Raw genomic sequence first — 15,662 nt, forward strand, 5'->3', positions numbered from 1 at the left:
AAAAAGAGTGGTCAACTATATTCAGTATCAAAATCTGTATTTGCAATTAAGTGAGCTGGTCTGGGGCTTGATCATATTTCAGCGTTCTGACATGAATGAGATAATTGTTCAGCAGACATAAACATTCCAAAGTAAAAATGACATTTATCCTTGAGGAGACTGTGAAGCTCATTGGGCAGTTACACAGAAGTGTAATACATTGTCAAGAACAAAGGTCTCTGCCTATTTATCCTGATTGAGGATCTGTTCTTCAAACTGATCTGACTACTGCTCAGACTTCTGCCTCTGCCTAGTGGGCTACAAAGAAAGCACTTTGGATCTTACTTCACTTTGCATTCTGCAATGTATGGCCCAGGCAAAACAAATATTCATTGATGTGGTGGTTTCTTTTTCTTTTGACTTTTGAAAGACAGAGAGCATGAGCAGGGGAGGTGCAAGAGGGGGAGAGGATCCCAAGTGGGCCCTGGCTGACAGCAGAGAGACTGATGGGGGCTCGAACTCACACACGGTGAGATCATGACCTGAGCTTAAGTTCCACGCTCAACTGACTGAGCCATACAGGCGCCCCGCGTGGTGATTTCTTAACCTTCTTCACCACCCTCTCTTTATTTACCCAAGCCAGGATCAGATAATCACTCACAAATGTGAAATTTCAGCATGTATTGGTCTTTGTTAGGGGGGCACGTGGAGGGCGCAATCCAGAGAGCTCACACTGGCCTGGGAAGCCACAGAAGGCTTCGGGGTGGTAGGGGGGAAGTTTTCTGGGCTGCGTGGTGCCAGATGAATGCAATATGAAGGGAGGAATTACAGCACCACGTGGGACCTAGAAGGGCTTTCAAAAGTACAAAGGCGCTGAGACAGGACGGAACCTGGAGAGAACAGCCTGGGATGACCAAGGTGCGCGGGAGACCACAGAGACCTGGACTTTTGGGAGCATAAACACGCAGAGGCTGAAAGGTGGCTTTTCCAAATTATTGTTTTATAGCGCGTTCACCTAACGTTGAAAGGGAGGCGGGGCGGTTACTTCGGCCTCACGGTATCGCTGGCAGCTTGGCCTTAAAGGCGCTATGCGAGGAGGCCGTGTCCTCCACGTTCATGGGAACGCGCCACGAAGTCACTCTTTTAGTGCATCCAAGTTCTCCGTCGCCACTGCAGCACATTTCCTCCTACTTTCAGGTCTCTCAACCAATGAGTTTGCCTCTTCACCCATAAAAGAAACTATCGGTGACAAGTTTTATGGCCGGATACTGAGGTTTTTTTTCGGTTTCTCGGCCTTTCTCGTGGCTACTAGTTAAGGTCAACAGCATCTGGCCGCCTCCGAACTGGGGAGTCCTCTTGGACCCTCCAGGTGTTTTGTATGTCTTGCGAACTTTCAGCAACACGACGACCGACTAGGGCAGCGCCACACCTCCAGTGTTCAAAGCGGCCAGTTCTGGAGGCGGCCACGCACTTCTACTGCCCGGGCGGGGGGAGCCGGAAAGTTTACGTCCTCCTCCCAGACGGGGTTAGAAGGGGAGAGGGCGCCATGACTGCCCCTCCAAAGGAGGCTGGTCTTCCGAAGCGGCCCGTCCCGGCTCTGTCCGCTTCGGAGGGGGAAGAAAGTTGGGCGGGAGCGGGGCGGGGTTCGAGCGCGCGCCTGGCGAGGTGGAAGGGGGGCGAGGGGTGTAGTCGGGTCGTCCCCGACGCGCGCGAGCCGGGGTGGAGCCAGCACCCGGGCGCGGCGTCAGCGTTTAGGATGCAAATCGATTCCCCACTCCGCCGTCCCCCTCCACCCTCTCCCGCCCGGGGAGCAAGGCTCCGCCGCTCCGCAGCCGCCCACGCCTCCTGCGCGCCGCGGCGCCTGAGCGGGCGGCTCTACTTAAGCCGCGCGCGGGCCGAGACCCGGCACTCGCCTGGAGCGCGCGAGTGAGGCGGGCGGAGCGCACCGCGGCTCTCCGGGGCGCAGAGCAGCGCGGTTGCACCGCTCGGCTCCGTGCGGTTCACGGCGGCGGCGGCGGCGTCTGGGGCGCAGGGCTGAGCCAGCGTCCGGGAAAGGCGATTGCAGCTTCTGCGCGCGGCCCCGCTACCTGCCACAACCCCAGACCAGTCACCTCTTCGCCATGGCTCTGGCGGACAGCACACGTGGATTACCCAACGGGGGCGGCGGCGGGGGTGGCAGCGGCTCCTCGTCGTCCTCGGCGGAGCCGCCGCTCTTCCCCGATATCGTGGAGCTGAACGTGGGGGGCCAGGTGTATGTGACCCGGCGCTGCACCGTGGTGTCGGTGCCCGACTCGCTGCTCTGGCGCATGTTCACGCAGCAGCAGCCGCAGGAGCTGGCCCGGGACAGCAAAGGCCGCTTCTTTCTGGACCGAGACGGCTTCCTCTTCCGCTACATCCTGGATTACCTGCGGGACTTGCAGCTAGTGCTGCCCGACTACTTCCCCGAGCGCAGCCGGCTGCAGCGCGAGGCCGAGTACTTCGAGCTGCCCGAGCTCGTGCGCCGCCTCGGGGCGCCTCAGCAGCCTGGCCCCGGGCCGCCGCCGCCGCACTCGCGGCGCGGGGTGCAGAAGGAGGGCTCGCTGGGCGACGAGCTGCTGCCGCTCAGCTACGCGGAGCCTGAGCAGCAGGAGGGCTCATCGGCCGGGGCGCCGTCGCCCACTCTGGAGCTGGCTAGCCGCAGTCCGTCCGGGGGTGCGGCGGGCCCGCTGCTCACGCCGTCCCAGTCGTTGGACGGCAGCCGGCGCTCCGGCTACATCACCATCGGCTACCGCGGCTCCTACACTATCGGGCGCGATGCGCAGGCGGACGCCAAGTTCCGGCGAGTGGCACGCATCACCGTGTGCGGCAAGACGTCGCTGGCCAAGGAAGTGTTCGGCGACACCCTGAACGAGAGCCGGGACCCGGACCGTCCTCCCGAGCGCTACACCTCGCGCTATTACCTCAAGTTCAACTTCCTAGAGCAGGCCTTCGACAAGCTGTCCGAGTCGGGCTTCCACATGGTGGCGTGCAGTTCCACGGGCACCTGCGCCTTCGCCAGCAGCACCGACCAGAGCGAGGACAAGATCTGGACCAGCTACACGGAGTACGTCTTCTGCAGGGAGTGAGCTCCCCAGATCCCCTCGCGACTTCAGCGCGCCCATCCCCCCTCCTTCCTGCAGAGGAGAGGATTCTAGATCTCCCCTCCTACCCCACACCCTCCCGTTCCCCTGTCTCCCACCTTTAGTAGCTGGGCCAGACCGACTCACCCCCTACTTGAGAACCTGCAGCCGCAAATCCTCTCGGCTTCTTCGTCTTTTTTGGACCCCGCTAACCGAGAGAGAGCCCAGGTGTACTCCCTCCAGTGCTTCCTCTGCCCCCTGACTCAAACCACCCCTCCCCTGGATTGTCCTTTAGTCTGCAACTAGTGGGACAGTGTGGCCACAAAGTCACCAAGTACCTGGTGATGATCGAATTGTTCAGAACCTGATTGGACTCTGTCCAGTGTGTAGAAGATTCCTTGAAATCCCAAGCCCCTTTGACCCATTCGCGGTTTAAGAGATCAGATCGATAACATTGGGACTAGTTAGTGTTTTAAAAGGTCATTATGTATAGCCTTTTAGACCTTCTTTACAGGTAGAGTTTTAGAGGGCTGGATGGAAGACTCCGGACCTGGAATGAGGATCCCTTGGAGGCGGTTCAGTGACAACAAATGAATAAAGTTTTGAGAAGTTATATGTGACGTAGGAAAAGAATCTAGTGCTGGCACAATGAAGGACTGTATCTTTTCCGTGCACAATGAAAGGTCTTTGCCTGTGGCTTAAACTTGTAGAAAGTTACCCTCCCGCCTGAGGAGGCATCCTTTCTCCTTGGCTCACCGCCGGAAGCCCTTAGTTCGACTGGTTGACATGGCCGCCATTATTGGCAAGAGGGAGAAAGCGTGTTGACGCTGACAAGGGCGAGACAGCCCAGGTCGCCGAGCACTGTGCGAAGTCACCTGGCAGTGACTGTAAACGGAGCTGGGTAGTAATGCACGCCGTGGGTGTTAGGAGAGCCCGTATTCTTGCAGTGAATGGCAGTAGGACCTTAGCTCTTAAGACTTGGGGGGAGGGATGGGGAGGGAGGAAGGAGGGGTGAAGGGGTGGGAAGGGAGAAGCAGACACACTCACTTATTATTTGAAAGTTGGAAGTTTGTGCCATCCGTTTGAGTACACGTACATTTAAGAAGTAGTACACAAAAATGTGCAAAGCATTTTGTAAAGATTAATAACAGATCTACTCTTATCTGGCAGTTTATTGAACTGTTTTGAGTCCTAAACTTAGAAGTTATTCATACTTACATAACCTAACCAAAGAGTAACCCAGTAGTTTTTGAACTTTAGTTTAGATTTTTTTGAACTTTATTTTCTTGTTGGCTATAAATCTTGATTTTACAATCTATTAATGAGCAAACTAAGTTTGATTTTGGTTACTTAAACTTAAGATCTCTTCTTAAAAATTCTTATTTTCTTCAAGCCTAGCCAGTGATGACTCCTGGGCAAACTGAGAACCTGAAAATGCCACTTCTCACCTACAGATTGTTTGATATTAAGGTGGAATCTTTTTGAGTGCCAGCTGCAGAGAAAAAGAAGCACCAAGGGCTGCCCATCTGTAGATAGCTATACAATGAAATGTTTTTAAACGGAGGCAAAAAAGTAATCACAAGTGGGTTGAGCAATAAAATAGTGTTTTAGGTAAATGCAAGAGAAACAGAAGGAGACCCGGTTGCCTTATACCTTTACTCTAATGAGGAATAAATTCCCACTGCATATCCTGTCTACACCATAGGTGAAGGGAAGTGAATCCTTGTCTTTCATGCTGTGAGGCTCCTTTGGATATTCTGTGATGACAGAGAAGCCTTTTCCTTTTCATTTGTTTTAGCAGTTTTCTCTAAAGTGTTTTTTCAAAGATTTTGTAAGAGTCGTTTTCAGTGTTCAAATTAGTGCTATTTTTTCTTCTTTTTAAAAATGAATCTTGTACTGTATCTTACTACGTCCATAATAGATATTAAGAATTGGAACAGTTTTTTTCTTAGACTCATGTGATCCAATCTTTATATACCATATATAAACATTTTACACGAATCATTTAGTTTTTTAATTCATTTACTAATGCTAAAAAATTTCCTATATTTACCCCCAGTAATGTGCATCAGATGGTGTATATACTAAAGCAACATGCTTTAATGAATTTCTTATGTTCTTATCTATGGGGAAATTGGGTCCAGGAAAAAATACTTATAAAACTGAGTTTACTCCATACTGTTTTTGCTTGGATATTAGTTATGTACCAATAGTATGTTAACTGTCCTCTTAAAATCAATGTACCTGTATTTTTAACCCACAAATTCTTTTTTTTAACTGGTAAAGAGAAAGATTTGAGGTCTTTACATTGGTGTTACAATTTTAGAAAGGTAAAGTTAGTTTTATTTACAAATCTCATAAATTGTAAGGGAAATGGAAGCAGAAATCCAGGAAGTTGTGTTTGCTTAAACGTTGGGTGTGTTCTCAGATTGGTAATGCAACAGAACTTATCTGTTTCCATCCTGAAATGATTTAGTAAGGTCGCTTTCTGGACAAAAGAGTGTCACAGAGATTTCTCCACCCTATATGGTGTTCTCTTAGACTGTACAGCAAAAAACACGTAACTGAGGACATCTTAGGACAGATCAAAACCACTGACAGATGGCAAGACTCTAAGAGTCTGATTTTCCTTGTTGAATCTGCACAACTCCGGGAATCACAGGAAAGTACTAAAGTTTTGTTTGTGCCCCTTAAGTCTTATGAATTGTATCTGATAAAACTTTGAGTTGAACGATTTCACTTTTTTGCACATACAAATCTTACTTTCCCCACACATTCCGGCTGCCCTGCGATGCTCACCCTGCCTTTTTCATTGTTTGAAAGACTGGGAATTCTAAATGGTTAGACACCACAAACTGACTTCTTTTTCTAGGGATGACTATGCCCTCTAAAGTTGGCAGTTGAAAAATGACAATATTCTACTTTTAGCCCAAAGTAAAGGCTGGGTAGGAAATCATTCTACACTGGGTAGGTCATAATAACTGTGGCAAGATGACTTCTCATGGGCACTTTTGGTTTCCTTCTTCTCCATGTCCTGTGGGCCACTGAAGGACCCTTAGTGGTCTACAAAGTGGACTGGAGTTTTGGTTGTTACCTCTAAGCTTGGATGGGATATTGAGGGTCCATTCGAGTAAGCCCTCCAAAGACACCATTCACATAACCTGAGAGAATGTCATAAATTATTTAGATAATGATGACTTCATTAACCTGCCTCAGTGTAGCATGCATTTACATATGTCATAGCTTTAATTACCATTTGGTTCACAAGTGAGTGACATGAGATTTAACAACAAATTTAATTAAAAAAAGAATTGTTGACAGTGGTAGTTAAAAAAAAAACAGGTACCACGTTCAATGCTTTTGCACCAGATGTTTAAGAAGTTGTCTATTTTTAATACATGTAGACCATGAACCATATTCAGACCATATTCAGTCCAATTTTTCAAACTGTAGGTTGTGGAAAATATTCCTTGAAGATGTGAGACCTAGAAATTTTTTTCCTTTTCATTATTGTTTTTATTTTTGTGTTTCTTCTTCTTCTTTCTTTTTTTTTTTTGCATTGATAGAAAAGTGATAATTTGTGATACTAGCCAAAACTGTCTTCTCTTTCAAACCAGATCCATATATGGGGCCTGTTGCTTCTCTGAGGAAATGTATAATCTGAATTCTCAGACAAAATGGGCGACTGGCAATGCTCATAACATATTCCAATTTTTATTGGAATTTTCCATGAAATGTTATTACATTGAAGCCATGTAAGGTGAAGCTTTGATAATTTTTTACTTTTTAAATTATGGTAAGTTCTAATCTAATATTCAAAACATTTTTGTACTCCACACGAAACATGCTAAAGTATAGTGCAAGTATTTAGAAAAGCATTGACTGGAGGGGTTGAATTCTGTAAGAATTTCTTTTATAGTCTCAATCATAAGTACTCAATTAACTTAAATTTCTAAAATAATAAACTGAATATTTTTTATTGTAAACCTAGCAGAGTAAATCCTTTGGTATTTTTGTTTGTTTGTTTGTTTTTTCCTTACTATAACTCATTTAAAAACTGAATTAGTTTTCTTAGATGACTTAAGTCTGTCTCTTGAGAATAAATAAAATACTCTTGTGTATTCAGTGGCTATAGTACCTGAAATCAGGTTTCTTAGAGCCAGAAACAAGTTATATTGAAATTAATTTTCCTTTTTATAATTTTGGATAACAAAAATCTAAAAGTATTGATGTTTGAAGATTTAGAATCTCTACTGGGGCCCTTGAAACTTAGATGGAAAAAAATCCAAGCAGAACATCTACATTAGACTATAATCTTGTGTGGTAGAAAGATAAATAGCTGACCAAGAATTCGTGTCACCTTATACATTTTGTGGGGGTTTTTTTCCCCACAAGTTTTTTTTTTTTGTATTTTAAATGTGTTTTGAAGTATGTGAACATTAATTGTAAACTGTTATACAACTGTCTTTGTGACTATAGGCAGGTGAATTTTGCTACTGAGTACAAAGGATGACAATTCATTTATGACCACTCAAACATCATTCGTGACATTTAATGACAAAAGTTTAAGATGTCCATTGTGGATGTTAGTTGTGAAGACATAAATTGTATGTTACTAAATTTTTCCACACATGAAAAACTTGTATCTGCTGAACAGTATAAGATTCCCACAGAGCTCTCTGGGATTATGCACTTGTTGAAAACATTATATGCTAAGTGATATATACCATTGAGCCATTTTCTCAAAATAGAAGGAGAAAGGGAAAAAAAATCGTAACAATTATCAGACTTTTCTAATGAAACAGAAAGCCAAAAAAAAAAAAAAAAATCCCTCTCTGTTTTAAAAAAGACATTTCAGATACACCCAAACTTTTTAAGCGAGAGTTTCTTCAACTGTCTAAACACCCCAGAGATTCTTGTTCTCCCTGTTCACAACCAGTTGTATAATAGACATACTCGATAACTGTTTTCCTCCCTGTGTGTGAAGTAATGAATCATTGATTATGTGACTTGTTATGTATTCTATTAAACACTAAAGAATAAAACATTCACTCCTTTAATTATTCCTTTTGGCTTCTGGGTATGGATTGGCTTGAACACTGGTCTGATCTCATTTAAGGGGTTCTCTGAGTACTGGGAATGCTTCCCAAGTTGGTGTAGGGCTGGTGATGAGCATTATGCCATCAGAAGAACTTCTCACTGTGGAATTGGCCAGTTCGGCCAGGAGTTACCAGGCTCTTTCTCCAGAGTTTATTGTCAAGAATGCCTATTGTGAAGGTGGTTTGGTACTCGATGTGGAGGAAAAGTCCTTCACGTTTGCTTTGATCTCAGTCTTAGCAGCATATGCAAATTGTTTTGAATGTGGGGAATGTAGGTAGAGATGACCTTTTAAAGTTTGTAGGGAAAAATGAAGCTTTGAGATACGCCTGAATTAAAAGTATTATTCATGAAGATGAAACGAAAGGATGTTGGGAGAAGATCTGCATTTTTATTATAGGGTCTCTTTCCAGAATCCCCTCCATCGTTGGTGTCCCTCCTCTGGAAGGAGAGCACAGCGCCTTCCAGACTGAGAAATCACCCACGCTGAAGGAGGTGATGCCAGCCTGCTCTGGGCTGTGGCACCGGAAGCCAGAAGTGGTGTGTCGAGAGCGAGCCGGGCTTCGCCCTTCCTCTCTGCTTTTGCTTGTGCTTCCTCCAGATAGCTTTTGTTCTGAAAGTGTGTATTTATACATATACAGTTTGTTTTTTGAAAAGTTTGAGAAAAATCTAAACAATGCAATTTTCATATGAAGGAACACGTAAATCTCCCTCCTCCAGTAACACTTGTTTCTCCCCATGGGAAACCACTGGTGTGTCTTTACAGAGACATTCTGTGCATATATAAATATACATATATTCCTCCCCTTTCTCCATTCAGTAGGAATTAATACCTGTCCTGTGCCCTCCTTTCTTCTTTTAACCACACATTCTGGAGCTCCTGCAGTGCATGAGTGAACATGTAGCAATGATCTACCTCACTTTATTTGATGGCTACGTGATATTGTGCACGATGGGTCATTGTCTAGATGTGCACTCGTTTATTTTACCTGTCCTTTCTTGATGGGCATTTAGGTTTTCAGGGCTTTTTTTTGTTTCTGTTCCAAAGAGTGCTGTATTGAGTGTCTTTTTGCATCTACGCAAACATATCAGTCTGTTTTGTATGAGGTGATACCAAGAGACAAATCTCCCACAAGTACTGTTTTCTTCTGTAGTGGCTACGGAAATAGTAGGGCTTACTGGAAACTCTCAAGGGAATGGGGATGGTGATAGATGAAGTAACTCTAGAATCCTTAGATACACACGTATAAAGTTTTATGTGGCTTTCATATTCAGGACAAGCCTCTTCTCCCCCCAGTTTTTTTCTATATCCTTACTCCATTTTGTTCTGGGTTGTTTTTGTTTTCTCCCCCAATGAATATGGCTGACACTTGGGTTTTAGGAACATAGTATAGAAAGAGGAGCTATAATGTATTCTTTAGGGGGAAGTTGAAAAAGGATAGGAAGCTATAGAATAAATATGAAGTGTGTTCCTGGAATATCAGTTTGACTAACTGAAATGTGTATATATGAGTTGGGAAATTAAGACACTTAACTGGCATGTAATTGACAAACATCTGTTTCATTTTATGGAAAGAATGATAAATATCTGAGAATTTCAAAGACAAAACCCTAAACATTAAAGACATTCTTAACTTGTAGGATCTTAGGGACAGTTCACCCTCTGTCATTAACAACTTGGTGGAGGGGTTGAGAACTTCTGCTGATATATCGTGGGCTTGTTTCTTGATGAATAGTTTAGAGAAAGTGTTAAACTCTTATGTTCTCAGCTTTATTCTGTACACATAAGAAGTTTCAAGGTCAATGTCTCTTTAGGGCCGGAATGCACCTCTCTTTCTAATCACAGATACCCCTAAGAGTGGCCTATGGGGCTAGGTAGAAAGGAGGCATAGAGGTCACTTTAGGCCATTAATTCTTTTTTTTTTTTTTTTTTCCCTTATGTTACTTGACAGAGACACAGAGAACATAATGAGTGGGGGAGGGGCAGAGAGAGAGAGAGAGAGAGAGAGAGAGAGAGAGGGAGAATCCCAAGCAGACTCCATGTTGTCAGCATAGAGCCTGATGTGGGAGCCTCATGGTTCATGAGATCATAACCTGAGCTGAAATCAAGAGTCGGGTGCTTAACCGACTGAGCCACCCAGGTGCCCCTAGGCTGTTAATTCTTAACTTGACTGCTGCAACACTTTCCCATGTAAGCCATTCAGCATTCATTCATTCAGAATCTCTTGAGTACCTACTATGTGCCAGACTGTGCCAATCTGATGAGTAATGTGCCAGAATGAGTAAGCACTGAGGATTAGATGGTTGCTAAATCATAACGAAATAACTTGGGAGTGCAGTGCTAAGATAGTCTGAGTAATTGCTGGAGAAAGAAAGGGGGATGCCTAACTCAGCCTTAGGCTTCCGAGGAGATGCCAAAACTGAAGCTTAAAGGTAAAGAAGAGGAAGGGGAGGGGCCTTCCAAGCACAGGCCAGCTTCATAGGGAAAGACCTGGACACAGTGAGAACCAGAACCTCATGGGGAAAAGAAAAGCCCTCTCCCACCCCAACAAACAGAACACCAGCCAACCAGGCAATCAATGAAACAGCTGGAGAGGCAGCAAGAGTCGGATCAGGTGACTCTCTTCTGTGTGAAAAGATGCAGATAGTTAATTCTTAGGGTTTACTGAAGAATTTTAAGCGAGGTGTGTAATAATAAAAAATAATTACATCTTTAATTTTTTTTTAATTTTTTTTAATGTTTATTTATTTTTGAGACAGAGACAGAGCATGAACAGGGGAGGGACAGAGAGAGAGAGGGAGACACAGAATCTGAAACAGGACCCAGGCTCCGAGCTGTCAGCACAGAGCCCGACACGGGGCTCGAGCCCACGGACTGCGAGATCACGACCCGAGCCGAAGTCGGATGCTCAACTGACTGTGCCACCCAGACGCCCCTAAATAATTTTTTAAGAAGTTTATTTTGAGAGAGAGAGAGAGAGAGAGACAGCGAGAAAGTGAGCGTGAGCTGGGGAGCGGCAGAGAGAGGGAGAGAGAATCCCAAGCAGGCTCCGTGCTGTCAGTGCAAAGGCCAACCTGAGTCAAAGTCAAGGGTCGGACACTTAACCGACTGAGCCACCCAGGCGCCCCAACTCTACTTTTTCAAAGACCACTGGGAGCTCCGTGGGAGTGGTTTGGTGGGCATAGGGAGTCAGAAGGCAGTTAGGCAGCTGTGTACGGGGTAAGGTGTATGTACATTAAGCCACTTGCGGAGCACCCAGCTACAAGGCTGGGGAAGGTTTTGTTCACCTTCTCCACTGAACCTCTCAGGCTCCACAGTTTTATATGAGATTTGCTTGCAATTATATTGGGAGCACCATGTTTGAATGAGGAACTCTTCTGTTAATCTCTAGATCTGAGAATCAGGAGGCATTATGGAGTCTTTAGAGGGACCTAATACATTATTTGTTTAGTAGGCACTGAATTGAGCACCTATTAGTGTATATCAAGAACTCTGAAACACAATTGCATACTTTCAGCTTCAACAATCATTGATTGAGCCTCTGACATATTTGAGACAAAACAGTCTCCTTTGAGGTATGTTTTCTTTACTGGCAGCAGCGGAGAGCAAAATGGTAGACTGGCCAGGTGAAGGGCCTTTGCTTCTGACACCACCAGACATCACAGAGAATTTACCAGTGTTGGGCCTTATACCCTTTGCACGTTTGGCATTTTAGGAACATGACCTTACCCCCCTCCCCACAATTCTTTTTTTTTTTTTTTTTTTTAAGATTTTTCAAAGTTTATTTATATTTGAGAGAGAGACAGAGCATGAGAAGGGAGGGGCAGAGAGGGAGACACAGAATCCAAAGCAGGCTCTAGGCTCTAGGCTCTGAGCTGTCGGCACAGAGCCTGATGTGAGGCTTGAACTCACAAACTGTGAAATCATGACCTGGGCCGAAGTCAGCTGTTGAACCAACTGAGCCACCCAGGCGCCCCCCAACGATTCTTTTAAATACATTTATAGCTACTAAGAATGATCCCCACCCCTCCCTATTTTTCCTAAGTGAAAAAGATGAAGCACAGGATTGCTAAGTAGAAGGTAGTGTGGGAGGGAGGAGAGGAGGCCCAAGGTGGGTGGTGTTAACCTTGGGCACTGAAGGGAGCTGAGATGAGGGGCATCCTGGATCCAGTGGGAGTCCCGTTCCCTTGGACTTGCTTTGACATGGGTAGAGGAGGAGAGGACTAAGCACTTTTAGTTGTTATAACTTTGTGTGACTGTTGCTTTTTATTAATAACGGAGAAATGATGACTATTTACAACTTGAATGAATATGTGTTGTCTTTTTATTCATTTATATGCAAAACTACAATGCAAATAAAAGCATAGAACAAGAAAAAAAAGATGAAGCACAGTAATGACACATTCTAAAATTAGTTATTTGGACTTCCCTTTTGTTACAGTAACAGACAACATTTCCCAAGTTAGTTATAAATTGTTCCTCCTTAATTCATTTTCTTTCTCCATTCTATTACTTTCCAGGTGGGTGAGGGAAAGAATCTAAGGTTAGAGCAAGCCCTAATTTCTGTATTTAGAAGAAAAGGGGCAATAGAAGTATCTTCTTGTTCAGCCTTTATCTGTCTTCTTTGAAAAGCATAGAATGAAACCACACAGTTTAGAGGAAGGGAATGTGAAGGAAATTGACCCTGAGTTTAGGCTCCCTGGTGACTTAGGCTGCTTGCTTCTGCTTTATGGTGTGGGTTTAATTTTTACTCCTCCTTGACATTGATTTTCCCATTTAAGGGGGCAAGGGTGGCGATCCTTTATTTCTTTATATTTGCCTCAGGGTTCAACACAGTACCCAGCACATAATAAATCATCAGTAAAAGTTTGTTGAAATGAATGCTCATGTTAATTCATTCTTTTTTTATGTATTAGGGAGAAAAAGAACTAGCTTAAAATTTACCTTTTACTTTTTTTGGTAACATGCTAAGAATCATTAGTCCCTCTTTATGCATATATATTTTTTGAGAAATTATAACCGTAGTTTCCTAAATAAATACATAGAAATGAGTATCCTTCTATCTGACTTGAAGATCACAGAAATTACAATAAGAGCTAAACTAATTTGGGTATTTTTTTCTGAATAGTTATTAGATGGCAGCTGCTTCAAACCCCAGAATCTTACAAATGTTTCCATTTTATGATGAAAGTCAAGTTCACTGAGAGCCATATTATAGGCCTTCATCCAGGGCTGTTATTTATTACAAAGTTTTGAAAATCTTAACTGGAAAGTTTCAAGAGGTGCCTCTTAAGAGATGTAGGAAGGAAATTTGACCTCCCTGGAACACGGGAGTGAGTATACTATTCCAAATGTTCTGATGAGGGTTGTGGGTTTTAAAAATGACAGTTGCAAGGACTTTTAAAAAAATAAATGGTCTGTGCCATGATGTTCTGACCTTACAGTAGTGGGGCTGTTGTTTTTCTTTCTGCTCAGAACTATGTGTGTTCTAAGTGTTAGTACTTTCCACGAGTCAAAGTTTTGCCTGCTCCATCTGGGAGTGTTACATTTAAAATATAAGTAAGAAACAACAACAGTGCTATAGACTGGATGTTTGTGTCCTCCCAAAATTTGTATGTTGAAATCCTATCCCCCAATGTTATGGTATTTAGAGGTGGAGCCTTTGGGAGGTGAATAGTTCATGAGGGCGTTGCCCTCAAGAATGGGACTGGTGACCTTATACAAGAGACCCAAGAGGGCAACCTTGTTTGTTGGTTGGTTTTTTTTAAGGTTATTTATTTATTTTTGAGAGAGAGAGATGGGGAGAGAGAGAGACAGGGAGGGAGAGAGAATCCCAAGCAGGCTCTGCACTGTCAGCGCAGAGCCCAACATGGGGCTCGAACTCACAAACCACGAGATCATGACCTGAGCCGAAATTAAGAGTCAGATGCTTCCCCAACTGAGCCACCCAGATACTCCAACCTTGTACTCCAACCTTTTCCACCATGTGAAGACACAACTAGAAGCTGGCTGTCTGTGAACCAGAAAGTGGCCTCTCACTAGACACTAAATCTGCCAGTGCCTTGATCTTGGACTTCCCAACCTCCAGAACTGTGAGAAGTAAATGTTTGTTGTTTAACCCCCCAGTTCATGGTGTTTTTGTTACAGCAGCCTAAACTATGACAAATAACAGTGAAACTTTATTATATTGTTGCTTTATTTCTTTGCTGGCATGTATAGTCTCCCTCTCCCAGTATCTTAGAAGAATTCTCCATAAAGTTTCATGTTATCATCATATAGTTTAATTCTAGGTTTGAGTCAATTTGGGGAAAAGTAAGACAAATCAATGCATTGTTTTAGCTTCTGTATCTAACACATGAAGAGAGTCTTTGGGGCTTGAATCCTTTGACATGTATCTTTGATCCACTCTACTTTATGACATAATTGATAAATCTGCTAGTGACTTCCTAGTTAAGAGGCTGGTATTGACTCTTATTTAGTTACAGCAAATTAAACAAAAGTGGTCACTAGCTAAGAAAGAAGAAAGAGAAGGAAGTCAACTCTTTAACAGTGTTGAAGTTAAAATTGCCACATGCTGTAGTGACGAACTATGGGAAACTCACTCTTTTAATTGTGATATGCAATTTCCTTATCCACAAGTTTTAAAACAAGGGCTAGAGTGCAATGGGGATTATTGTTAGCTATTCTGTGAATGACATGGATCTTGGAGATATGTAGTGATTATCAACGCCATCCACTTCAGTCTTTGTCTCTCAGAAAATGAGTCTGCAGTTATGGTATGAAAAAACAATGTAGAAATGTTTTCCTCAATCCAAAGTTTGGAGTTTTGTGTAAGTTGGGTGGTATTTTATGTTCTAAAGAACTTGCCATAGTCTTCATAAGAGATGTATAGCTAAAAGAAACTTTATTAATAAAGCTTTATGGCACTTCTATCTTTCTTAGTAATTAACACCGTGCATCTGTTAAACCAAAAATGGTTTAGTCTAAAAGCTTAAAACACACACCCCTCCCAAAAAGGAAAAAAAAGACCCCAATGATCACGCTTTTATTTTAGTAACCTACAAGCTATGTCCATGATATTTTTTAAAGCAAAATGAAGTATATTTGTTAAAAATAACTTTTCAGTTTGCAGATACAAAAACATACTTGTCTAGTCAACAACTCTGTGCTCTATGTACTGCTCTAAGCAACCGGAAGCCCTTGCACTTGTTAATTTCCCTTGCATGTCGAAAGGGGAAATGGTGGGAGGACAGGGTTAGTTGCCTGGGGTAGTGGGAATGCATGAAATGTAACTATGAAAAGGTAAGAATTCTTTTCATATATAGGAAAGTTGAATGAGTAAACTTATATAAATCCTGATTTTAGAACAAAAATTCTCATATAAACCTATCAAAACAACGTTGATATTGAAATCACCTCTAATCACAGTGAAGAACTATGGAAAGTTGCTCTTCTGGTTGTCTTATGCCAGTAACATAATGCTCAAA

General features: G+C 43.5%; 1 protein-coding gene across 1 annotated transcript; it reads left to right on the forward strand.

Annotated features, from left to right (window-relative positions):
* Positions 1–1,644: 1,644 nt before the first annotated feature.
* KCTD12 (potassium channel tetramerization domain containing 12) lies at positions 1,645–8,137 on the forward strand. Its single transcript, XM_060636926.3, has one exon. It carries the CDS (start codon positions 2,100–2,102, stop codon positions 3,081–3,083), a length of 984 nt encoding a protein of 327 aa, XP_060492909.1. The 5' UTR covers positions 1,645–2,099; the 3' UTR covers positions 3,084–8,137.
* The last annotated feature ends 7,525 nt before the right edge of the window (positions 8,138–15,662 follow it).

Source organism: Panthera onca, chromosome A1 (genome assembly GCF_046562875.1).
Source record: "Panthera onca isolate mPanOnc1 chromosome A1, mPanOnc1 haplotype 2, whole genome shotgun sequence".
NCBI lineage: Eukaryota > Metazoa > Chordata > Mammalia > Carnivora > Felidae > Panthera > Panthera onca.